General features: G+C 50.6%; 1 protein-coding gene and 1 pseudogene across 1 annotated transcript; one reads left to right on the plus strand and one right to left on the minus strand.

The window, feature by feature from the left end:
* The first annotated feature begins 5,056 nt into the window (after positions 1–5,056).
* On the plus strand, positions 5,057–8,939 carry LOC472984 (BEN domain-containing protein 3-like; annotated as a pseudogene).
* A 2,390-nt stretch (positions 8,940–11,329) lies between these two features.
* LOC472985 (putative serine protease 47) lies at positions 11,330–25,252 on the minus strand. The gene is made up of 6 exons (XM_054658892.1): positions 25,095–25,252; positions 24,176–24,206; positions 23,199–23,383; positions 21,421–21,707; positions 11,774–11,928; positions 11,330–11,656 (listed from the first exon to the last, which is right to left on the minus strand). The coding sequence occupies exons 1-6, from the start codon at positions 25,250–25,252 to the stop codon at positions 11,345–11,347; spliced, it is 1,128 nt and encodes a 375-aa protein (XP_054514867.1). The 3' UTR covers positions 11,330–11,344.
* Positions 25,253–26,216: the final 964 nt, after the last annotated feature.

A 26,216-nucleotide genomic window follows, 5' to 3' on the forward strand; every position in this document is an offset into this window, starting at 1 on the left:
TAAATTGCCCAGTCTCAGGCATTCTGTTAAAGCAGCACAAGATACTTCCTCAAGGAGATTATCAGCATATTTCTCAGCAGAAGTTGTACAGTCCAGAAGTTAGTGGGATGGTATAATTAAAATGCTGAGGAAAAAAAACAACCAAAAATTCTATATCTAACAAAACTGTCCTTCAAAAGTGAGGGAGAAATTAAGATATTCCAGATAAAAGCTGAAGGACCTGCCCTACAAGAAATGCTAAAGGGAATCCTTCAAAAGGAATAAAGGATGCTAGACAGTAACTAGAAGCCATGTAAAAATACAGATTTTCCATAAAGGCAAATCTATGGATAAATATAAAAATCAGTTTTTGGCTTAAAACTTCACTTTTTATTCTTCTACATAATTTAAAAGACAAAAGCATAAAAATAATTATATAGTAATGGGTACACAATATATAAAGATGTAACTGTAACATCAATAATATAAAATGGTGGGTGGTGGTGTAAAGGAGTAGAGTTTTTAAATTGTGATCGGAATTAGCCGGTACCAATTTAAAATACACTGTTACACATGTAGGATGCTATATGTAATCCCCACAGCAACCACAAATATCAATAGAATGTACACAAAAGGAAATGGGAAGGAAATCAAAATATTTCACTACAAAAATCAACTACACAAAAAGGCAATAATGGAGGAAATGAAGGACAAAAAAAGCAATAGGACTTAAAAGAAAATAAATGGCAATAGTCAGTTCTTCCCTATCAGTAATTACTTTAATTGTAAATTTATTAAACTCTGCAATTAAAAGACATAAATTGGCAGAATTGATTTTTTAAAAATATGATTCAACTAGAGAATGTCTACACAGACTCACTTTAGATCTAAAGACACAAATAGGACGCTGGCCACGGTGGCTCACACCTGTAATCCCAGCACTTTGGGAGGCAGAGAAGAGCAGATCACTTGAGGTCAGGAGTTTGAGACCAGCCTGGTCAACATGGTGAAACCCTGTCTCTGCTAAAAATATAAAAATTAACTGGGCATGGTGGTGTGCGTCTGTAATCCCAGCTACTTGGGAGGCTGAGGCACAAGAATTGCTTGCAGGAGGCAGAGGTTCCAAGGAGCCAAAATCATGCCACTGCACTCCAGCCTGGACAACAGAGCAAGGCTCCATCTCCAAAAAAAAAAAAAAAAAAAAAAGACACAAACAGGGCCAGGTACAGTGGCTCACACCTGTTAACCCAGCACTTTGGGAGGCCAAGGCAGGCAGATCACTTAAGGTCAGGAGTTTAAGACCAGCCTGGCCAACATGGTGAAACCCCAACTCTACTAAAAATACAAAAATTAGCTGGGCATGGTGGTGCACACCTGTAGTCCCAGCTACATCTACTCAGGAGGATGAGGCAGGAGAATCACTCGAACTTGGGAGGCAGAGGTTGCAGTGAGCCGAGATTGCACCACTGCACTCTAGCCTGGGTGACAGAACAAGACTCCATTTCAAAAAAAAAAAAAAAAAAGATAAAGACACAAATAGGTTGAAAGTAAAATAATATAAAAAGGTACCTCTGATTCTAATGTTGGGTGTGTTAGGCCTTAGGTGTAGGTCTCAGGAAACAGAATCTTTCTGACTCCTCTTGTCTTCCCTTCACCTGTCCCAAGGTAGGATCTACTCTTCCCTCACGTCTTCCATGAAACCAGTCCCTGGTGCCGAAAAGGTTGGGGATGGCTGCTTTAGAATAAACTCGCAAACATTAAGTGCTTTCCTGAGCTCTGTAAGCCACTCCAGCAAATTAATCCGTCCCAAAGAGGGAACCCCAACTTGAAGCCTGTCAATCAGAAGTTCTGGAGGCCCAGAGTTGTAACTAGTGGTTGGTGGGGGAGCAGTCTTGGAAACTGAGCCTTCGACCTGTGGGGTCTGACATTATGCCCAGGTAGATAGTGACAGAATTTAACTGGAGGATACCCAGCTAGTGTCTACTGCTTGCTGGTGGGGAGAATCCCATACAGTTTGGTCACAGACATCTTCTGTGTTGATGACTGTCTTGGTGGTTTGAAAGCAGAAGAAAAACATGGTTTGATGGTTCCCCCCCGACAAAACAGCACCTTTTGCAAATAGTAATAAAAAGAGATTAAGGCCAAGCGCGGTGGCTCACGCCTGTAATCCCAGCACTTTGGGAGGCCAAGGTGGGCAGATCATGAGGTCAGGAGATCGAGATCATCCTGGCCAACATGGTGAAACCCCATCTCTATTAAAAATACAAAAATTAGCTGGGCGTGGTGGTGTGTGCCTGTAATCCCAGCTAGTCGGGAGGCTGAGGCAGGAGAATCGCTTGAACCAGGGAGTCAGAGGTTGCAGTGAGCCAAGATCGCGCCACTGCACTCCAGCCTGGTGACAGAGCGAAACTCCATCTCAAACAAAAAAAAAAAAGAAAGAAAAAAGAAAAAAGAGAGAGATTGGGGTGACTATAGCAACATTAGACAAAATAGACTTTAAGTCAAAAACTGGTATAAGGTACATGAACATTGTATAATGATAAAAGCATCAACTCACCAAGAAGATATACACATTTTTCTCAAGTGCACATGGAACATTTTCCAGGACAGACTATGGTAGGCCACAAAATAGGTCTTAATAGTTTAAAAACATTTAAATCATACAAAATACCTTTTCTGATAAAAATGTAATCAAACTAGAAATAAACAGCAGAAGAATCCACATATATGTGGAAATCAAACAACCTTTCTCTTTTTTTTTGAGACTGGGTTTTGCTCTTGTTGCCCAGGCTAGAGTGCAATGGCATGATCTCGGCTCACTGCAACCTCTGCCTCCCGTGTTCAAGTGATTCTCCTGTCTCAGCCTTGTGAGTAGCTGGGATTACAGGCGCCCGCCACCAGCCTGGCTAATTTTTGTATTTTTAGTAGAGACAGGGTTTCACCATGTTGGCCAGGCTGGTCTTGAACTCCTGACCTCAGGTGATCTGCCCACCTCAGCCTCACAAAGTGCTGGGATTACAGGCATGAGCCACCACACCTGGCCTCAAACAACATATTCTTAAACAAACAATGGATCGAAGAAGAAATTACAAGGTAAATTAGACAGTATCTTTGAATGAAAATACAATATACCAAAATTTATGGCAGCCAGCAAAAGCAGTTCTAGGGGAAATGTATAACTGTAAACACTTCGATTAGAAAAGAAGAAAGATCTCAAATTAATGATGAAACTTTACATCTTAATAAACTAAAAAAAAAAAAAAAAAAAAAAAACTAACTAAACCCAAAGCTGGCAGAGAAAAGTAACAATAAAGGTTAGGGCACAGAAATAAAATAGAAAAGTTTTTTAAAAATAGGAAATCAGGCCAGGCGCGGTGGCTCACGCCTGTAATCCCAGCACTTTGGGAGGCCACGGCGGGTGGATCACAAGGTCAGGAGATCGAGACCATCTGGGATAACATGGTGAAACCCCATCTCTACTAAAAATACAAAAAAAAAAAAAAAAAAAAAAAATTAGCCAGGCATGGTTGCAGGCACCTGTAGTCCCAGCTACTCGGGAGGCTGAGGCAGGAGAATGGCCTGAACCTGGGAGGCAGAGCTTGCAGTGAGCCAAGATCGCACCACTGCACTCCAGCCTGGGTGACTGAGTGAGGCTCCGTCTCAAAAAAAAAAAATAGGAAATCAACAAAATCATGTATTCTTTGAAAAAAAAAAAACAAAGAAAAAACAAAACAAAACCAACAAACGAAAAAAACAAGGGCTGGGTGCAGTGGCTCATACCTGTAATCCCAGCACTTTGGGAGGCCAAGGTGGGTGGATCATCTAAGGTCAGGAGTTTGAGACCAGCCTGGCCAATATGGTGAAACCCGTCTCTACTAAAAACACAAAAATTAGCCAGGCATCATGGCATGCACCTGTAGTCCCAGCTACTCAGGAGGCTGAATTGCTTGAACCTGGGAGGCAGAGCTTGCAGGGTGCTGAGATCACGCCACTGCACTCCAGCCTGGGCAGCAGAGCGAGACTCTGTCTCAAAAAACAAAAAGAAAAAGAAAAAAAAAAAACTAACAAATCTTTAGCTAGGTTACCCAAGACAAAAGAGAAAAGACAACTAAAATTCAAAATGAAAGAGGGGATATTGCTGATTTCACAAAAATAAAAAAGATAAGAGAGAACTATGAATGATTGTATGTCAACAAATGGATGATCTACGTGCAATAGACAAATACTACAAAAACACAATCTACCAAGGTTGAATCATGAAGAAATGGAAAATCTGAAGCCTATAACTCATCAGGTGATTGAATCAGTAATCAAAAACTTCCCAACCAAGAAAAGCCCAGGACTAGGTGAATTTACTGGTATATTCTACCAACATTTAGGGAAGAATTAACATCAATCCTTCTCAAACTGTTCCAATAAATTGAAGAGGAGGTAACACTTCCAAACTCACTCTACAAGGCCAGCATTGTCTGATACCAAAGCCAAAGACACTGCAAGAAAAGAACACTAGCAAACAATATCCCTTATAATATTGATTCAAAAATTCTCAACAAAATACTAGCAAACCAAACTCAACAGTGCATTAAAAGATTATCCACCAGGAATAAGTGGGATATATTCCTGGAGAGCAAAGATGGTTCAACATCAATGGTACTGATAGTTCAACACCATTCAACAAAGATGGTTTCAATGCACCGAAAATCAATCAGTGCAGTACACCACATTGATAGAATAAAGGAAAAATATCAATTATTTCAGAAAATACATTTGACAAAATTCATAAAACACTTCCCTTAATCAATACCTCTAAACTCTATCACATCATAAACTATGCATATACTTTCAACCCCAAAGCATCCTAAAACAACTCCTATTTAAAAATACACTTATATCCATGCTATTCACAAATATACATCCCAAGTATATGCAAGAACCCTAGAAATAAACAATTAAAATTTCCGAAACCCACATATACATGATATTATTCTATTCTGCTGAGCAGTCTAGGAAGAAAAGAATAAAAAATAAATAAATAAGAAGGAAATAGCCCTCGTGTGCCCCACTGAGGGGGAGAGGTGGGCCGGAAGTGTGGGTGGAGGGTTTGCAGTTCCACTGCAGCAAGGGCTCCTGTGCCCCTGTGCAGAAATGACACATGGAGTCCTGTCATGTCACATGAGAGTGCAGCACACAGACACTCACAAAGAGAGGGGAAATACACGGTGCCTGGCTGTCTGCCGCCCCCGGCGCCTCCCCCAGCCGCCCTGGCCAGGCCCTTTGTGCACTGCTCCCACTCCCTGGCCCCATACCCTCCCCACCACTTGGTGCCTAAACTTGGCTCAGGCTGCCCAGTAAAGTACAGAACTCGAGTCCCACTGGAACAGAAGATGAACTCAGCTGAATTCAGTGAAGATGTAGAAGAACTTCTAAGAAGTGAGAGTGGAGACAGAGGCCAAAGTTGCTGCTCTAGGCTGCTCCATGAATTCCAGGACTTCTGAGAAACACCCTCTGGACAGCATCTTCACTGCCCTCCAGGACTTGGCTGGTCAGCAATGGCCAGCCAGAGTCCGTCCCCAGCATGGAGAGGAGGCAGCTGATCCCAGAGGTGCTCCTAGCACGAATGTGGAACCTGAGAAAATCTAGCCCTGCCAAGGCAATGGAGAGCAGGCCAGCAGGGCAGGAGCTCAGGCTCTGTGTGGCCAGGCAAGGAGGAGCTCTGCAACCATGCCACCACCCCTTACTACAAGAAGCCTCTGTATGGCACCTCACACAAGTTCATGGAGAAGAAGAACCGTCCCTCAGGGGACCTGCTAAACATGTATGAGCTCTTCCAGAAGGTAAATGCCAGCAACAGACCCTCGTCACTTAGGCTCCTGAATGAGCCACAGAAGTGGGACTATGGCAGCACTGGGGTGGCCACCAACAGTGACCCTAACATCTACTTCCTGATCCAGAAGATATTCTACATGTTCAACACCCTCAAGTCTAACAGGTCCCAGCTGCACAGCACAATGGACATGCTCTCCCTGAAGGTGAACCCCACTGAGATGGTGGCCAAATTCCAGCTGCCCCCACCACCGCATAGCAGCTCATGGGCCGCAGAGCTCAAGCAGATGGTGGACCAGAGCCTGTCGGGTGGGGTCTTGGCCGGCTGCCCACTGGTGCAGCTCTTCCCCAAGCTCTTCAGCTGCAGTTGACTTCTCCTGAGGCTGCAGTGCCTGCAGCTTTGAGGCCAAGCGTAAGCTGGAGTCACTGCACCTGCAGCTCATCCACAACTACGTGGAGGTCTACTACCCCTTGGTGAAGGACATGGCCATGTGACAGGCCGAGTGCTTGCCCCAGCTGAATAACTTCTTCAGCGACTTCTGGGCCCAGCGGGAGATGGAGAACAGCCAGCCTGGTGGCCAGGCTGCCAGCTTCTTTGAGGCCGAGCAGTGGACCCCGGCCACTTCCTGGACCACAAAGATGAGGAGGAGGGCCTGTCTCTGGACCGGAGCAGCACCATGGCCTCAGACCACGTGGTGGACATGCAGGACCTCACCAAGTTCCTGGATGAAGCCTCTTCGCCCAGCGAATATGCTGTCTTCCTCCTCCACTGGCTCTTCCCTGAGCTCTTTGACCACTGCAAGCTGGGCGAGTACTACAGCTGCTATGGGGATGGCAGCAAGCAGGAGCTGGAGCCGCAGAGTCTGCAGATCATCTGCGAGTACTACAGCTGCTATGGGGATGGCAGCAAGCAGGAGCTGGAGCCGCAGAGGCTGCAGATCATCTGCAACTACACAGAGGTCTACTTCTCCCATATGCAGGAGGAGGAGGCCTGGCTGCAGCAGTGTGCCCAGCACATCAACGACAAGCTCCAGGGCCTGGGGCTGGATGTGGGCAGTGAAGATGAGCCCCCTACGTGATGACTGCTACAACTCCTCCAGCCTCCCGATGACATCTCAGTAATCAGGGTGGAGGATAGCTCCAAGGGCGAGCAGCGCCGCTCCAAGAAGATCTGGCTGGTACTCATCAACTTGGACAAATTGGAGATCCCCCAGCCCAATTTGGAGGTGCCCGGCACCAACTGCCTGCTCAGCAAGGAGCATCTGCGCAGCATCTATGAGAGCAACCTGTCCATCGGCAACTTCGCCTCGCGCCTGCTGGTGCCCCTGTTCCCCAAGCTCTTCACCCATGAGAACCTGCACAAGCAGTACAGCTCCAGCGGTTCCCTAGGCAAGAAGAAGCTGGACCTGTCCTGCATCAAGCTCATTCGCTAGTACGTGTGCCTGCTCTACCTCCATGCCAAAAACGACCGCTTCTGGACCCTGGAGTTCATGGGCAACATGCACCGGGACACGAGCAGAGGCGCTCCTACCAGCAGCAGTGCAAGGTCCACGTGGTGGCCCCCAGTGCAGAGACATGAGGAGCTATGCAATCAACCCTGAGAGGTTTGAGGAGGAGTTTGAGGGTCCCCTGCTGCCCCCAAGAGGAGCAGGAAGGACTTTTGCAAGATCCCCTTGGACGAGGTGGTGGTCCCTCGCCCAGCTTCCCGGTGCCCTCTCCCTACCTGCTGTCCGACAAGGAGGTGCGCGAGATCATGCAGCAGAGCCTCTCTGTGGGCAACTTGGCTGCAGGGCTCCTCCACTGCCAAGAACCTCCCGCTGCAGTACAATCATTCCCGGGCTTGCAACAAGAAGCAGCTGGACCCTACGCAGCTGCGGCTCATCCGCAGACTTTTTAGTACACTTTTAGTGTGCTCACTTTTAGTACCTTTTAGTTCCCTTTTTTTGGTTGAAAGTGAGACGTGATACACTGGGCAAAAGGAACAGAGGTAAAGAGGTCTTTTGTGCAAGGCTCTTGTGTTTATCTGGCTGGTAGTCAGACTGTCTTCACTGTTTGGTGTTGCTGTAGGTGTCAAGAGGCAAAATGTACTCTGGTGTCCTTGTTAGTATCTCCCCGCTTGTCTTTGAGTTTCCCTAGAGACTCCTTCTTAAAAAAGTGCTGAGACAGTCAATTCCTTCCATTATAATTCCCTTATTATACAAAAGTCCTACTGATGTGGTGGGGAGGCACTTATGTGGGAGAGGAAATGTTCTATAGTCCTGTAATTAGGTTCCAGGCACAGTGCACAGTGAGCCTATGATCCTAGGCTGTGACCTGCACATGTGCTTCTCAGTAGCCTGTGTCCCTGGTGGGACAGGAAGGCACAGGGAACTGGAGTTTGACACTTCTCTTTCCGCAGCTCAGTTAGACTCTGATAAAACCCCAATACATTAGGCTCTGGTAAAAATATTTTCTGTTAAGGATAGGTTTTTGCAAAGTAGAACTAATGTTCTGCTTTTATTTCAAAATGGTCACTTTTCCCATCGTCCTGCCAAAATCAGGAGGGGTTTTTTCTCTGATCTACACCCTGAGAATCTGGTAAGGCTACTGAAGGTAAAACTCCTGAAAGTTGGGGCACTCCTAAGACTGGACATGGAGTTTTTAACTGTCAAGCTCATCCACATTGAACCTTCAGCACTTTGTCAATTACAGTTTAGGTTTTCCTACCCCGGGATTGGCTCCAATGGCCAGCTTTTACATCTGAGCTTCCCTTCAGATTAACTGTGATTCTCTGTATCTGCCTGTCTCCAGTTTTGAGGGTAGTAATCTGCCCTGTGACCTCAATTCTCTCACAGATCTAAGAAGAGTTGTTGACTTTCAGTTTGTTCAGCTTTTTTTTCTTGTTTTGAGAATGGGAGTGATGACTTCCAAGCTTCTTATACTCCAGACTGGAAACTGGAAGTCTTTAATTGATCTTGGTTCATTTCATTTCACTCCCATAGCTTGTCTGGGGATGACTTTGGCAACAAAAGCAGCAGCCCATGCCCGTGCACCATCTGGGAGAACAGGGGGGCCCTGATGATGACTCTAGGGCCCTCCATGCCCTACTCGTCTCTCTCTTCAGGAGTGGATATCTGAGGCTCACTTTGGGGACAGGTCAGAGTAAGCCTCCCTCTGGTGTCTGAGGCTTGGATAAAAGGCATCTTGGGTGCAGTCTGTGGGTGTGGAAAGAACAGTGATTGAGCTCTCTCAAGAGAGATCTCAGTTTGAATTTCTGTTCCACTACATACTACCTATGATATCTTTAAAAAGCCACTCAACCCTGGCTGGGTGTGGTGGCTCACGCCTGTATTCCCAGCACTTTGGGAGGCTGAGGCGGGTGGATCACGAGGTCAGGAGAGCGAGACCATCCTGGCTAACATGGTGAAACCCCGTCTCTACTAAAAATATAAAAAATTAGCCGGGCATGGTGGCGGGTGCCTGTAGTCCCAGCTACTTGGGAGAGTGAGGCAGGAGAACGGTGTGAACCCAGGAGGTGGAGTTTGCGATGAGCGGAGATTGCGCCACTGCACTCCAGCCTGGGAGACAGAGCGAGACTCCATCTAAAAAAAAAAAAAAAAGCTACTCAATCCTAATAGGCTGCAATTTATCTTTAAAAATAAACTAAACCAGGATAAGGATACTGAGCGCTTACATTGGTTTCAAGAAACAGGGAAACTAACTGTGCAGGAACTGAGATTTGTTTGATCTGTCGCGTGGACTAGGTATGTATCCCCACCCTTTGGTTTAGAGGCCTGAGAGCATCCGGGAGGACAGGAAATCACCTAACCCCTGGCATAAGCTGTATAACAGGCAGGCCCTCAGGACACAGCCAGCCTGTGGCTGCCACAAAGGAGAATAGTGGCTCTGGGGACAGTGGAGTGGCTAATACTCTAAACAGTACTGCCCAAGCTCCCCTGACCTTCTGGAGAACATGCGTGGAGCACATGCTGTCTTGGTAACTCACTGACCTCTCAGAGTCCTGAGCAGCCCTGCTCTGAGACCCCATAACTGAACTTACCACCAGGGGAGGGAACACTTTCTGTGGAGACTGCTGAGCTCTAAGGCTGGACACTAGTAGTGGACATATTACTAGGCATAGCAGTACCTCAGTGGTGGAGCTCTGGTCAGAGGCAGGGACTGCTGGAAATACCCCTACAGGAGTAGATACTGGGAAGACACTTTCTTCAGGCCTCACAATATTATTTTGGGGTGAGAATTCCTGCATGAGTAGTAGAGGGTTTAAGCCAGTGAGGTCCTGGTGTTGACATGCATGTGAGTCCATCTGTGCCCCTTGCCTGTGAGGGTACAGGAAATGTGGCCAATACCAAGACTGGGGACAATGTGCACTGAACCTTTTGGATGGCACCTTGTCCATACGGACATGTGCTAAATGGGAGCTCTCCCGTTTTCTCGTGGTCTCTGAAGGCTGGGGTTAGGCTGTGCTGAGAGGCCTCTAGGAGTCCCGCTGGCTGCACAGGGCTGTGTCCAGCAGGCTTGCAGGAAGGATGGCCCAGAACACTATTTTGAGGCTTATTGCTGGGGCACTAAATCCTGCGTCAGCTAAGTAGATAAGGTAATACCAGGCTCTACCAGCTGGAGGAGTACAGACTTCTTGGGGCAGGGTTGGCCAAGGGCCTTAGACAGGAGGGAGCATGTTTATGTAGGATTGGGGGCTTTGGAGATGGGCAGTGGGTCAAGTGCCTGCAGACTTGGGGAAAGCAGGGCCTGCGGGGACAGGTGAGGAGGGGCAGGAATTGTCCCTAGGCGCAGAGCTCTGAGCATGGCTGACCTAAACCTCGGCTTTTGGCTTGGCATCAGGACCCTCCTCCATCTGCTTCTGTCAGTCTTTCCCAGACCCTCATGTTTTGAAAGCACTCTAGCTGCAGGCTGGAACCCTCTTCTCATGGCTGGGATCCTGTTCCCCTGTCCTGCTCAATCACTTTGTGCACCAGCCACTTCCCTTTTTCCGTCTCCACTGGGAGTCGAACCTCCCTCCTCCACGCCCCAGGAGCGCTATTCCTGTACTTCAGAGAAACCCTTGCTCCCTGGCACTGTGGACACCAGGTGTAGTTTCAGCTCCTCTGAAGGCCTGGGTGCTTCCTGTGGCAGGAGCAACGTTGAGTGCAGACTGACCCCACTCCCTCCCAGCTGGTGGCCTCAGCTCCCTCAGCACCCCTAGTGTCCCCCCTACCCCTGCTTTCCTCCTAGGAGCCCACAGTTGAGATACTTTCTGTGAGGTCCCAGGTTCCTGCCCTGGGAGTCAGACAATGAATCCTATGGAAAGGGCAAGCACTAAGGAGCAGGAGGGGCCTGGGAGGGCCGTGCGGGGTGGAGGAGGAGCAGATGACTCTTTTATTAGGTTTGGTTTTGTGTTGCCAAGCTTGGTTTGGGGAATGGCGTTGATAGGCAGAAAAGCCAGGATTAGGAACCATTTAGAGGGACAGTGGGCTAGGGAGAGGGAGGGTCCAGCATGGACACCTAGGCCTGAGCAGAGAGAAGGGGTCGAGAGGCTCTGCGGTCATCACAGGGTCTGCCATGGGGCCCTGAGGGTAAGTGGCAGCAGGAGCCAGGTCTGTGGCAGCACAAGGGCTGTGCAGGGCCCAGGCAGGCCAGCAGCCCTCAGAGGCTTGGGTGGAGAGCAGGTGTGAGGAGCCAGCGCGGGGTCAGAAAGAGGAGTGAGCCTCATGATTTCGTTGATCCAGTTGATGAAGTAGGTGACCCTGGTGAAGATGCTGGGGTAGGCAGGATGCCGGCAGTCCAGGCCACAGCTGGCCAGCCCCACCAGGACCCAGGCACTGGGGAGGTAGCAGACTAGAGGCCCCCCAGAATCACCCTGAGAACAAAGAAAGAGGAGTTAGCTTTGGGGGATGAGTGTGTCTGAGACACCAGGTGGCAAGGTTGGACGTTCTGTGCCTCTGCTCTCTGAGTCAGGGTCCCGCTGCAGACCCACCAGATAGAAATCTCCAGGCATCAAGCTCCTGAGCTGACCCTCAGAGTGGACAATCATGGATCTCAATCTATCAACATGTGAACCCACCCTCTGCCCTCTACACCCAGAACAACACACTGCTTGAAGCCTAGAGGGGACAGCTGTATGTACAGGGCCTGAGAGGGGCTGGGCCTGCTAGCAAAGCACAGCCAGCTGAAACCTCTGTGCAGAGCGCAGCTCTTGTGAACCCTAAGCTGCAGCAGAACATCCCCTCTGGGCGCCCCGTCCTTTTTTGTTCATTTAGGCCTTTGGTTTTCTCTCAACTTTTTGGTTAAGTATCTTTAGAAAGTGCCCATGCCCAGGCCCTGTGGAGACAGCCCACATCACTAGGGAAGCAGGCAGGGGTCTCCAGAAAGTTGCTGGGAGTTACTGGAGTCCTGAAATGCTGTCAGGGTGGGATCATGCAGTTGAAAGCCCCCTATATCATGGGCCAAAAAGTGAGACCCAAAGAAAGGGTCTCAGCTGGGCACGGTAACTCACACCTGTAATCACAGCACTTTGGGAGGCTGAGGCAGGCGGATCACGAGGTCAAGAGATTGAGACCATCCTGGCCAACATGGTGAAGCCCCGTCTCTACTAAAAATACAAAAATTAGCTGGGCATGGTGGCGTGTACCTGTACTCCCAGCTACTCAGGAGGCCGAGGCAGGAGAATCGCTTGAACCCAGGAGGCGGAGGTTCCAGTGAGCCAAGATCATGCCACTACACTCCAGCCTGGCAACAGAGCAAGACTCCGTCAAAAAAAAGGAAAGAAGGAAGGAAGGAAGGAAGGAAGGAAGGAAGGAAGGAAGGAAGGAAGGAAGGGAGGGAAAAAAGAAAGGGTCTCATCTTCAGGGTGGTGGGAGGCAGGGCCCACAGCCGGCTCTTCCACCCACTAGTCCAGGGTGCACCTGGGGCATCCAGTGCAGGCACTGCTCTTGGGAAACACGGGGAAAAGACAAACCCCGTCCCCCATGGTGCATAGATAAATAAGCCAACTGACCCTATGGAAGCGGGAGGACATTTCGTATCCATGGATCACAACAAGCTTTCCTGACCTTACACTCAAATAGGAAGCAGAACCTACCTCTGCGAGGTCCAGAAGAGAGGGCCCAGTTGGTGTAAACCAGGAGAGGATGGGGCAAGCCTTGTGGGAGGGAGTGAGGGGGCAGAGGGAGGTCTCAGAGCTGCAGAGGGGCAACTTGGAGAACTGTATGCTGGAGGGTGGGGGACACGTGACCTGTTTAAACCATCAGTCTGGTGCCATGTAGAGAAAGAAGTTGCTGAGCACCAGGTAGAGAGGAGGGACCAGGGAGGAAACTACAGGAGGGAAGAAATGGTCAGATTTGGGATGGTATTTTGAAGGAGGAGCCAAAGGACTTGTGGACTCTGGCCTTTTCTTACCAACCAGGGAAAAGGTGTGGAGACAAAAGGAAGAAGGCTAAGAACTCGGCTCCGGGGTCTCCAGCACTGAGAGGCCGGAAGGGCCCAGCCCCTCTCAGGCCCTGTACATACAGCTGTCCCCTCTAGGCTTCAAGCAGTGTGTTGTCCTGGGTGTGGAAGGCAGAGGGCGGGTCCACGTGTGATAGATTCAGATCCATAATTGTCCACTCTGAGGGTCAGCTCAGGAGCTTTGATACCTGGAGATTTCTATCTGGTGGGTCTGCAGTGGGACCCTGACTCAGAAAGAGGAGGCACAGAGCATCCGACCTTGCCACCTGGTGTCTCAGACATGATCATCGCCCAAAGCTAACTCCTCTTTCTTTGTCCTCAGGGTGATTCTGGGGGGCCTCTAGTCTGCTATCTCCTCAGAGGAAGCTGGTAGCAAAAAGTGGGAGAGGAGTGGCTGGCGACTGGCACCAGCAGCTGAGCGTGAGATGCTGCTGATGTGTCAAGGGAGCAGTGACTCTGGCAAGGCAGAGGCTGTGGACAAAGTGGCTTTGGTGGCATGAGAGGGACAAGGCTGGATTGGGTGATTCAGTGCAGTCAGGCCTGGGAGGAGTCTTCAGGGAAGAAAGGTGGAGAAATGGGGCAGTAGCTGGAGGAGATTGTTGCCATGCCTTGACGTGGGAAGCATGAGAGGGAGAGCAGGGGACACAGGAGTAGGGGAAAGGCCCTAGCGACCCGGTGCTCAAGGATGGGTTGGCCCAGGGTGAGCCATCGGGGCAAGGGGGAGAGACTGGGCAGATCAGGGTGGGCAGATGTGGGGCCAAGAAGAGCGAGCTTCTCATTGCTTCATCTTCTCAGTTTGATGAGAAGCAAGAGAGCACACTGAGAGGGAGGGGCCTGGGCTGGGGGAGTGGAGGCCAGAGGAGAGAGAAGGGGTGACATGGTGCGGTCACTAAAGAATACTCCCAAAGACATCCATATCCTCATCCCTGGAACCTGTGAATGTGTTATCTTACATGGCGTAGGGGACTTTGCAACTGGAGTTGAGTGGAGACTCTTGAGATGGGAGATTATTCTGGAGTATCTCAAAAGGCCCAGTGTCATCACAAAGTTTTTTATAAGGGAAGGCAGGAGGCAGAAGGGTCAGAGTCAGAGGAGGAGATATGACAACAGACACAGAGGTCACACTGATAGCTTTGAAGATGGAGAAAGAGACCATGAGCCCGGGAGTGTGGGTGGCCTCTAGAAGTTGGAAAAGGAAATTGAATCTCCTCTAGAGCCTCCAGAAAAAAACCCAGCTCTGATGACACCTTGATTTTAGACTTTTGCCCTCTAGAACTGCAAGATAATAGACATCTGTGGTCTCAGCCACCCAGTTTGTGGGGATTTGCTCCTGCAGCCCTGGCAAATTCATGCCCGGGGTCTTCTTGGGAGTGGAAAGTGCCTTCGCTGTCTCAGATCCACCCCTCAGTGCTTCCCTACTCGGAGTGCCCACCCAGCTTGTTTGAGGGCAAGAGGAGGCCTGGTCCTCTGGGCAATGGTCCCTGACTACTCCAGGCCTCAGTGATCCATGCAGATGAACCATCTGCTTGCCAACATCACGCTTGATTCTGGGCCAGTCTGGGAGAGACGGGAAGGACTCCAAGGGTCTCCTGGCCCTGACCCTTGGGAGCTCTGAGTACGCAGAGGAAGTCCCAACATTAATGTACCCCATGCAAACTAGGCTGTGGTTTGCACTACTGTGGAGACAGAGGAAGCCACGTGTAACTGGTGGGCCTGGTGGTGAATTCCACATTGGGTGAAAGGGCAGGTCCGAGATAGGCCCAGAAGAACGAGTACAACTCAGATAGAGGAAAACAGACAAGGCCAGGAACATGGAAGCCAACACTTATTAAGCACCTGCTAAATGCCAGGCATGGTGCTACATTTCTACAGGAACCTTATGAAGTGGAGGCTGTTAGCAAGCCCACTGCACGGGTGAGAAAACTTAGCTAAGGTCACAGCACATGCAAGTGACAGAGTGAAGACTGCAACCAGCTGTGTCCTGCTCGCAGTCTGAGCGCTGAGTCACCCTGCAGCTCTCTCTCTCCTCAAAGCTGTTTTTGCGTGCTCCATGCAGGGAAGAGAAGAGAGCCACAGGGTGGAGGCGGGGACCACAGCAGATGGCTCAGCAGGAGATGAATCCAGATGGAATCTCACAGACAGGCAGTGGTGGCTGAAAGGCTCAGGAGATGTCCACCTCAGTGGTGTCCTTGGCCTGGGCAAGGAACTAGAGGAGGGGCATGGCTGAGGGCACTGTGGAATGTCCAGCAGGCAGGCAAAGTGTGCTGGCCCTGAGGCTCCAGGGGCATGACCTTTGCAAGAGAGGCTGGTGGAGAACAAGGCTGGAAGGGAGCTGGACTAAGGACTTGTTGGCTGAGCCCCACCAGGGCTGGGCATTGGGCAGGCTCCCTGCTCCCCCTGGGGTACAGATGACTCTGTGAGGAGAAGGGGCCAGGCCACAGCCAGAAAGGAGGAACAATGAAGTATGTGGACGTGGACAGGAAACCAAGAAGCCTGGGGCTGGCTCCCGCTGGGCAGGCAGGTGGGCTGAGCTCCCTCCCACTACTCAGTTAGCTTGCCGGGCAATATTGAAAACAGTGCTGCCAATGAGCCCTTCCCACGGGCCAGGGGGTCTCAGGGCTCAGACTAGGGGGAAGGAAAGACCTGGTTCTAGTTTTCAATCTGTCATTTTGCTAGCATTGTGGTCTTTGCCAAACATATCCATTTCCAAGGGCTTGCCATAACACACTGCCACCACCTTGGTGGCTTAAAAGCAACAGAAATGTATTCTCTCACAGTTCTAGAGGCCACAAATCTGAAATCAGCGTGCTTCCAGGGACACACTACCTCCAAAGGCTCTAGAGGAAGACCCTCCCTTGGCTGTTCCAGCTTCTGGCGGCACAGGCATTCCTTGGCTTGTGGCGGCATCCCTCCCCTCTCCATGTCTTTCTGCACATGGCCATCTTCTCCATGTGTGTCTCTATGGCCTCTCCCCCTCTTTTAAGGACACCAGTCATTGAATTTAGGGCCCACCCTAAATCTAGGATGGATTCATCTTGAGATTCTTAACTAATTACATCTGTAAAGATCCTACTTCCGAATAAGGTCACACTCTGAGGTTCCAAGTGGACGCCATCCTTCCAACCACCTCATGGAGGAGGCCTTGCAATCCTCACGCAGCTGATAAGGACCCAGGCTCAGGAGGTGAAGAGAACATCCCAGGTCACAGGGCAGGCACATGTGGTGGAGCAATGTCTCTCATTCCAGGGTCCCAGCACTTTCCTCTCTGCCCTACAGTGGTGTCTATGCAAAAGCTCGGCCCACAGATGTCAGCTTAAGAGGCTACTACCTGTGGGAGAGGTTGTGGAGGCAGGGTTGGCCTTGGAGTCACAACACCTGGGCCCAGGTTGTACTGCCTCACTTAGGCTAGCCACTTTTCCTCTCTGGGCCTCAATTTCCCCACCTATAAGATGGAACATTACAGAAGGTTGAAAAGGATTTTCACACCATGTATCTTACTGTGAACTTATGTCCGGAATACATAAAGAGCTCCTACAAGAAAAAGACAGACAACCCAACAGAAAAATGAGAGGAGAAAAAGAACTTGAAGGGAAACTTCACAAAGATATCCAATAATAATAAACATACAAAAAATTTTAAGCCAAAAACTACACACTCGCCAAAATGGCCAAAATCAGAAAAGATGGAAAGGAATAAAAGTTGGTGAGAAAAGAAGCTCTCATCCTCTGCTAGAGGGAAGGCCGTTTGCTATCCTCTGCCAAAGCTGAACACACAGACACATCTTTTTATCTAGCAATTCTACTCATAGGATTCTATGCAATAAAATATATTCATCTGTGCCCCAAAGACAAATACAAACATGTACATAGCACAGCTACTCATAATACCTCCAACTTGGAACCTACTCAAATACTTATCCAATGTAGAATTCAACTCACACAATAGCGCGCTGTCGAGCAATGAGAAGGACACACCATAACAACGTGTAATAGTATGGACCAATCTCAGAAATACACTGTTAGGACACAAGAGAGTGCTGACTGTAAATTCCACTTACAGGAATTTCAGAATCTACGGTGTTAAAAGTGAAGGTGTTTGTTACCCTTGGGCGTTAGTGATAAGAAGGAGGCACATGGGTGCTTCTCGGGTGCTGGTAACATGTTGTATCAGTGTGGGAAAGTTCACCAAACTATATACTTATTAATTATGTACTCTTGTGTATATATATTATGCTTTAATAAAAAGTTTAAAATATATTAAAAAATGCTGTTTGAAGATCCTTCCAGCAGATGTTCCTGCTGAGATGCTCTGGGGAAGGGGCTAGTCTAGGGGAGACTTCTGAGGGATGGAGCCCAGGGAGGACACTCAGAGGAGAGGAAACAGGAATTCCAAGGGACGCCACAAAGAAAGCAGAGGCAACACAGAGACCCGTCCCAAGGGAAACTGAGGCCAAGAGAATATGCAAAGGAAGAGAGGAAATGACCGTACTCACTTTGCAGATGGACTTTCCTGTCGAGAAGTCCCCCCGACACAGCATCACCTCGTGCAAAGCTTAGGTCTCGCCTTTGCCAGTTCTTTGCCCATATAAGGTATTACAGAGTGTGTTCTCAATGAGGCCCACCTTGCCCTCCTGGAGATAGAAGGGTGGTGACAGTTGCACTGAATAGATAAGGGGGAGATCAATGACATGTCCTGTAGGTTAACTAAGAAAGTTCAGGCTACTCTGAGCCCCTACTCTGCCTGACTGCTAACCACAACCCCCCAAACATAGGTTTTCTCAGAACTGCTGAGCTTTAACTGCTGCTTCACTCTACTACCCATCCTTGATAAGCTTCTCTTCTTTTTCTCAAACCTTTGCACATAGTCATCCTATTCCCTCTACCTCTCTCATAGCAATAGATCACACCTCTCTTATTCTACAAGAGGCAAATCCCACCAACACATGACTCATTTATTGGAACTTAGCAACTATTCACTGACCAACTTACTCTTTCATGAACCATCCCATCCATTCTCCCTCCATCTATCACTAACCTTTCTTCTCCACCCATCATCCCATCCACTCACTCACCCATTCCTCCATCTACCTATCTTCCCACACCTACCCATTCATCCACTCACTTTCCAGATATTTGCCCATCCATCCATCCTTGCAGCCATCTCTCCATCGAGCCCTCCATCACTCACCCACCTATCCTCCTCTCCACCTACTGACACATCCACCCACTGACACATCCACCCACTCCATCTGTCCACCCCTCACCAATCCTTCTATCTACACATCTATCCAAACATCCATCTACCAACTCAAATATCATCCATCAATCCATCCATCCATCCACTCATCCATCCACTTATCCTTCCATCCATGCAGTCACCCATCATTCTAGCCATCCATTATCCATCCATTTATCCATTCATCCATCCATCCATCCATCCATCCATCCATCCATCCATTCACTAACACAATCACTGATCTATTCGCTCATCTATTCAGCTATCCTGGTGCTGTCTTTTACATGCTAATGATATAGATAATTTTTAGTAGAAAGTGACAGATTATATGAAATAATAAATTAAAAAATATTTTAGATTAAGTGATATGAAGAAAATAAAACAGGAAGATGTGATAGAGGGGGTTGCCTATTTTAGCTCACATGATTAAGTAAAACCAAGAAAAAAAACTGAATAGTAAATGTAAAGAAGTGACTCCTGCAAAGATGAGAATGACAAGCAAGCTAAGAAAAAAAAAAAAAACAGCAGCTAAAGGCCCCGAGATAGAAATAGCCTTGAGATGTTCAAAGAGTACCCAGGAGGCCCAAGAGGATGGGGTGGGGTATGTGAAGGCTGCAGTAAAAGATGGGGTATGTAATGGCTGCAGTGAAATATGAAGAATGGAAAGGGTGCACTGGAAGGTGGGATATGTCATGACTGGAGCAGGAGATGGGGGATGTGAAGGCTGCAGTGGGAGATGGTGGATGTGAAGGGTGCGGTGGGAGGTGGGGGATGTGAAGGGTGCAGTGGGAGATGGGGGATGTGAAGGGTGCGGTGGGAGGTGGGGGATGTGAAGGGTGCGGTGGGAGGTGGGGGATGTGAAGGGTGCGGTGGGAGGTGGGGGATGTGAAGGGTGCTGTGGGAGATGGGGGATGTGAAGGGTGCGGTGGGAGATGGGGGATGTGAAGGGTGCTGTGGGAGATGGGGGATGTGAAGGGTGCAGTGGGAGGTGGGAGATGTGAAGGGTGCGGTGGGAGGTGGGAGATGTGAAGGGTGCGGTGGGAGATGGGGGATGTGAAGGGTGCTGTGGGAGATGGGGGATGTGAAGGGTGCGGTGGGAGATGGGTGATGTGAAGGGTGCGGTGGGAGGTGGGGGATGTGAAGGGTGCGGTGGGAGATGGGGGATGTGAAGGGTGCTGTGGGAGATGGGGGATGTGAAGGGTGCGGTGGGAGATGGGGGATGTGAAGGGTGCGGTGGGAGATGGGTGATGTGAAGGGTGCGGTGGGAGGTGGGGGATGTGAAGGGTGTGGTGGGAGGTGGGGGATGTGAAGGGTGTGGTGGGAGGTGGGGGATGTGAAGGGTGTGGTGGGAGGTGGGGGATGTGAAGGGTGTGGTGGGAGGTGGGGGATGGGAAGGGCGCAGTGGGAGGTGGGGGATGGGAAGGGTGCTGGAATTGCAGGCATGAGCCACCGCGCCTGGCCATGTGTCTGGATTTCATTTTGCACAAATGAGAAGTTACTGTAGAATATTGAACCGGGAAGTGACATGACTAATATTTAAAGTAACACTCTGACACCCACATGGAGCCTACAGTGGGGGCACAGAAGAATGGAAGCTGGGTGACCAGTTCCGAAGCTACAGGCAAGAAATGCTGGTCTATCAGTGTCATGCAGCACGGTGGTACCAGCCCAGGAGCACCGGTTGGGATATTAAAACAAGTATATGTTGCCTCTACCCTCAAGGTATAACCAGATGTATGTGTGAATGCTGGGGACAAGCCAGCAGATGATCAGGGAGAATCCCCTCCATCTGGCAGTCAAAGGCCATGGATGCTAGCAGAGCCCCACTCAGTGAAGACATATTCTATCAAAAATACGTACAGCACCTCTGTTGAGAAATGCTAACCCTACACATAATTAAATATATGTTCTTCCTTTTTCCCTTAACATCATACCATAAGCATTTCCCTAAACTGTAAACACTCCTTTCTTCAATAAACACTCTTGTGTATAAATCTTTGCTTACATTTCTTTCCTACTCATCTAACAATGAAAACACACACAACTCTCTCCTCTGTTATTCAGTCACGTAACAAGACTGTGAAGTAGATGAATGACCCATGTTAGGATAAGAGCAACATGAGGTTCAGAGAAGGTCAACAGTTCTACGTCGCAATCATTCTAACTGGATCATGCAGCCTCAGACTGCAGAGCCACCATGTGTTTTCTCTCCACTCTTCCCAAGCACCTTCCCAAGCAAGGGACGATCCAAGTGTTTGGTGGTGACCTAGAATGGGCCAGCCCCCAAGCATGTCTTTGGAGTTCAGTCGAGTCATCTTAGTCCCATGGCTGACTAAAACCTTAAAATGGTGGCTCACGCCTGTCATCTCAGCACTTTGGGAGGCCAGGGCAGGCAGATCACCTGAGGTCAGGAGTTCAAGACCAGCCTGACCTACATGGAGAAACCCTGTCTCTACTAAAAATACAAAATTAGCCGGGCATGGTGGTGCATGCCTGTAATGCCAGCTACTTGAGAGGCTAAGGCAGGAGAATTGCTTGAACCTGGGAGGCAGAGGTTGCAGTGAGCCGAGATCATGCCACTGTACTCTAGCCTAGGTGACAGAGTGAGACTCCGTCTCAAAAAATAAATAAGTAAATAAATAAATAAATAAAACATTAAAATGAAGAACCATGAAGACTCAAAGAACCCAGATTCTGGATTCTCAAAAGTTAAAGATTCCCAGACTTTCAGAGCCTGGGACTCAGGGGACTCTAAAGCTATGGGATCACACACTTTCAGAAGTAGAAAGGCCCCAGCGTGGTGGTCCTCACCTTACTGGTCATGGAAATGAGGCACAGAGGGCCAAGTCCAGTGGCTTCCTCTTTGCCTGGCAAAGCCATCCTTCCTTCTTCCCCTCTGCCTCCCTCTCCTTCCCCTCCCTCATCCTCCCGCCTCTCCCACACCCCTCTTACGGTCTTCGGTGAGCATTCCCCAGCCGGTTATCCAACAGGACACGTTACTGGGCAGCTGCATGTCCCGGGATGGGAGGCAGACAGGGACAATGTAGGAAGTGAAGTTCATAGGCAGGTGCAGCTGCAACATGGCAATGTCACTCCCAAAGGGGTGGAGCTTCTCAAAGTCTGGATGGGTGATGATCCGGTGCACAGACATCTTCTGGGTGTGCTGGGTTTGATGATACAGTTGGGTGTTTCCCAACAGAACCTGATAGTTCTTCGGGGCCTGGGATTTGCTGGAGGAGGAAGGGCCCATTTTTACCATTCTCTGGGAGTGCGGGGCAGCACTCTCTTTTTACATCCACTTGTAACTGCCCACACACCTCTGGGTCCTTCTCCCCTGACATGATTCTAGGCAGCTTTGTATCCCCCTTTCTGACAGTCAGGAGCTCTTTTTTTTTTTTTTTGAGGCTAATGGCTATTCTACTCACAACCTCAGGACATATGGCTTCCCCAGCACACCCTTGAATCAGAGGAGCAGAGAATCCTAGTGCCAGGAAAGTCCTTGACAGAGTCATCAAATCCAGCCCTTTTATTTTACACAAGAGGAGCTCTGGCTTAATTCTGGCTCTAGCCTGATCCTTCCGAAGGCTACCTATGACCTGCTTCCTGGCCTAACCACCTTTCCTGCTCTCCCCAAGGGTGTCTTCCCCACTGTTGTAAGCACTCATAAAGGATTTGTTCAATGCCCAGATGAGTGCATGAAACTGATGCTCTTCTTGTTCCTGAACACAAGTAATGAAACTTCTGACCTTTGTGACTTTGTTCACATGGGTCAGCTGCCAGGAAACCCCTCGCCACACTCCCCATACCAAAGCCTCCCCTCTGGCAAGCCCCTGCAGCTCCTCATCCTCCCTCAAGACTACAGCATCTCTCTGGATGACCCTGCCTCGGGTCAGCTCTTCTCACTCACTCTGGGCTTTTTCTCCTGCATCCTGCTTGTTGGAGCTTGTGCCTCGCCTTCCCATAGAGACACCTTCACTTGGGGTCTTGCCACACTCTGTGCCATAGAGGGTCTTGCGTGGTGTGACACCCAGGAGATGCTCACAGTGCCCAATAGTTGGAGTCTCAAAGCCACTAGGTGCCCAAGCTGACTCCATACCTGGACTGTGATGCCTTCCTCTCCCTCTGGGTCCCTCCATGACTGTTCAGAAGCTGGGCACTGAGTCAGGCTCAGGAGGGCCAGAGGAGTAGCACCCCTGACTGTCCATGTCATTCTCCAGGGTCAGGGGGCCCCACTCTTCCCACCAATACATGCAGCCTGGCACAGCTCCTTCCAGGCATACAGTTTTACAGAAAAAAAGCATCGCCTGGCTGCTGGCTACCTGCAGAGTCCCCAGTCCCTGCCTGGAGTCTGACTCACAGGAGCATGGTGCACACTGAAGAGAAGCCCTGCAGGTGGCCAGCACAGACACTGCCAATGCTCTCACGCATGTCTGGGTTGAGCAGACAGACACAGGGGCCAGGGAACTCCCTGCCAGAGCTGAGGATGAAGGATGAGGAGGTTCTGGGCAGATGGAGGGACAGTGGGTGGAGAGTGGGGAGGACAGTCCTGGTGGAGGGGACTACGGGTCAAAGGCAGGCACTGCATCAGTTTGGTGGCAGCAGACTTCCCCAGAGCAAAGCCCAGAGGAGAAAGACATAACCCCCCCAGCCCCCTAACCCTCGTCCCTTGCATCTTCCTCCCCATCAGCCCCTCTGCTGGGGCCCAGGGAGGGAGGACTCACTTGAGAAAGCAGTGGGCAGTTGACACCAGCCAGCGGGAGTCGATGAGGACAGCTCCACAGAGGTGCGAGCCCCAGTAGAGCAGGCTGGCCTGCCATGGCCACTGGCCAGCTGCTGCGTCCCGGCCACCATAGATCTTCCCCACCACCTTAGGCTTCCCACACACTGTGGAGACACCCCGGTCCACCTGTTAGAGACACTAGTGGTGCCCATGAATGCCACCCCAGTGAGGCCTCTGCTCTCTTCACAGATGGGAAAACCAAGGCCAAAGAATAGGTGACCTGGCCAAAATGACTGAGGGCTACTCCAGCATCTGCCTTCTATGGCCACTAGCAGGACCAGATGACAGAATACAATTGAGCAGGCTCTGTGGGAATGAGGGACCAGGGGTCTGGCAGGCAGGGCAAGGCTGACCCAGGGTGGCCACAGCAGCTCATCCGGACCTGCCAAGGACTGGTGGACTGGAATCCAGCCCTGGGACTTTATTTCCCTCCATCAGAACACCTGTATGCCTACTTTGCAGATCAAAGGACTGAAGGTCTCGGGGGTGTCCAAGTGGCTGTGCCCACCCCCGCACCTCACTCCAGTATCCCAGGGAGAGAGATTCTCAGGCAGGAGTCTGTTGTGCTGTGTGACTTGGGGAAACTTGCTCCCTCTCTCTGATTCCTGATCTTCTATTTTTAGAAGGTGAGGGGGTGGGGCTGATGTGGACAGCCTTGGTTCTGAGACTCACAGCTGGGAGGGGGAGCTGCGGGCCTGGACCCCTGAGGGGCAGTGTCCTGATCCCTGGCCTACGCTTCCAGGCCTCAACAAGGGGACATGAGACCCCAGGGCCCACCCCACTCCCAGGGCCCAGCAACAGTCCCGGTGCTGTCTCCCTCCACCCGGCTCCGGCACCAGGCACCAGGCCCTGGCACCCCGTCCAGTTTCGTGGGCCCCACACCCAGTCCTGGGACCAAGAGCGGGAAGCCTGACCCACCTTGCTTGATGTTGTCTCTGGAGCCACCTGGTTGGGAGGGGAGGAGAGAGAGACAACGGATTCGGGTGACTTCCGGCCCTGGCACCAGGCCCAGAGCCCCGGCCTTCTCCCCACCGCCTCTAGCCTGCAGTTCCCCCATCTCTGCGCAGACGCCTGCCTCTCCCGGACACTCCTTACCTCATCCGGTCTTGCCGAGCCCTCGACCCCCTGCCCCCGTGGCCCAGTGGCCCCCTCAAATGCCCCTTGCCCCCTGCCCTCTGCCTCCAAGGCCGGCTCGGCCCCACACCCTCTGCTTCAAATGGACCTTGGGCTCTGGCTGCGGGCTCCCGGCCCTGCTGCGCCCCCAAGCTCTCTCTGGCCTCCCCCGGAGCCTGTGAGGGGCTGGCGGGGCGGGACTGTGGGGCAGGGGCGGCCTCTGGGCTCAGGAGCAGCAGCGGCAGCAGAGACCAGAGCAGGGGCCCCGGCTGGGCTCTGGTCCGCGTTGACCCCACACCCATCGCCTGACGCGAGGACAGAAGGAAGGGGAACTGGAGCTGACCCTGACCCGCGAAACAGGCAGTGACTCCTGGCCCTGACTCCTGGGAAACAGGTCCTGACCTCGCCCTGACCCCAGACCCAGACAGGCGCTGAACCCGTCCCTAACCCCCTCCCAAGACAGCCCCTGACCCCACCCTGACCCTCCCCATGTCCGACCCCTGAGACCCAGGAAGCAGTCTTTTGCCAAAGAATTCCTTAGGCAGCGGCAGGTTCCAGAACAAAGGAGAGGGTGAAAGCTGCGGGGAGCCTGTCGATCCTTCTCTCCACTACAGAGCCAGGTGTCTGGGAGGACCCATGGTGCCCTGCCTAGCCCACCGAATGAGGCAGGGACAGAAGGCGCTATGGCTGTAGGTTGCCGTCACTGGGCCAGTGTAGCCATCACCTGGCCCGGCTGTGAGGCCCCATAGGCAGCTGTCCATCTACAGTGTCTGGCAGGTTTTTGCTGGTCAGCAGCTGAGCTAGTGCCAAGAAGGCCTCTTTCTCCTTGGGGAACATCAGCAGGACAACAGCGACCTGGCTCACACCCTGGCAGTAGCCCATGTCCTGCAAGAGTCAAAGTCACTGCGCTAGAACCTCACCTGGCAGGGCAGAGGTCACCTGGGAGGATAGACCTCACCTGAGAGATCTGAGGTCACCTGGGAGGCCTAAGGTCACCTGAGAGGCCCCCATCTCAGGCCTTGCAGGATTTGACACTAGGCACCCTTCTCCTGACAGAATAAGCCCAAAGCACACAAAATAAAGCCTGCTGCCTAGAAAAGAGACAAAAGAATGTTGTGTTTGTTTTGTGCTAATGCTGTTTAATTTTGTAGCAAACCCTGACAATGCAACCGAGGCCCTTTTAAGATTGTCTGCCAAGTAAGTAGTGAGATCTTCAGGGCACCTCAGTTTCTACATTATTAGGGTAAAATCTACATACAATGAAATGTAAGTATCCCATGTATACGTTTGATGAGTTTTTATTTCCATCCTGGTTGATTTTTTTAGTTTGCACACACGAAAGTTCAGTCTCAGGGCTGTGCAGTTCCATGGATCTGAGCCAATGTGTAGAGTCTCCCATCCACCACTCCAGCAACAAAAGGAGCAGTTCCTACATCTGCAAGGTCTCCCATGCATCCCCTTTGGAGCCAACCTCTCCCCACTCCATCAGCTCCTGGCAACCACTGATCTGTTCTCCATCCCTATGGTTCAGCATTGTCCAAAATGCTCTATGAATGGAATCATATCACGTGTGCCTTTTGCGTCTGGCTTCTTTCACTTAGCAAAATGCATCTAAAATTCATCCATGTGGCTGGGTGCAGTGGCTCACGCCTGTAATCCCAGCACTTTGGGAGGTCGAGGTGGGTGTATCACCTGAGGTCAGGAGTTCAAGACCAGCCTGACCAACACAGGGAAACCCCGTCTCGACTAAAAACACAAAAATTAGCTGGGCTTGGTGGCACATGCCTGTCATCCCAGCTACTCAGGAGGCTGAGGCAGGAGAATCAACTGAACCCGGGAGGAAGAG

This window comes from Pan troglodytes, chromosome 11 (assembly GCF_028858775.2).
Source record: "Pan troglodytes isolate AG18354 chromosome 11, NHGRI_mPanTro3-v2.0_pri, whole genome shotgun sequence".
NCBI classification, from domain to species: domain Eukaryota; kingdom Metazoa; phylum Chordata; class Mammalia; order Primates; family Hominidae; genus Pan; species Pan troglodytes.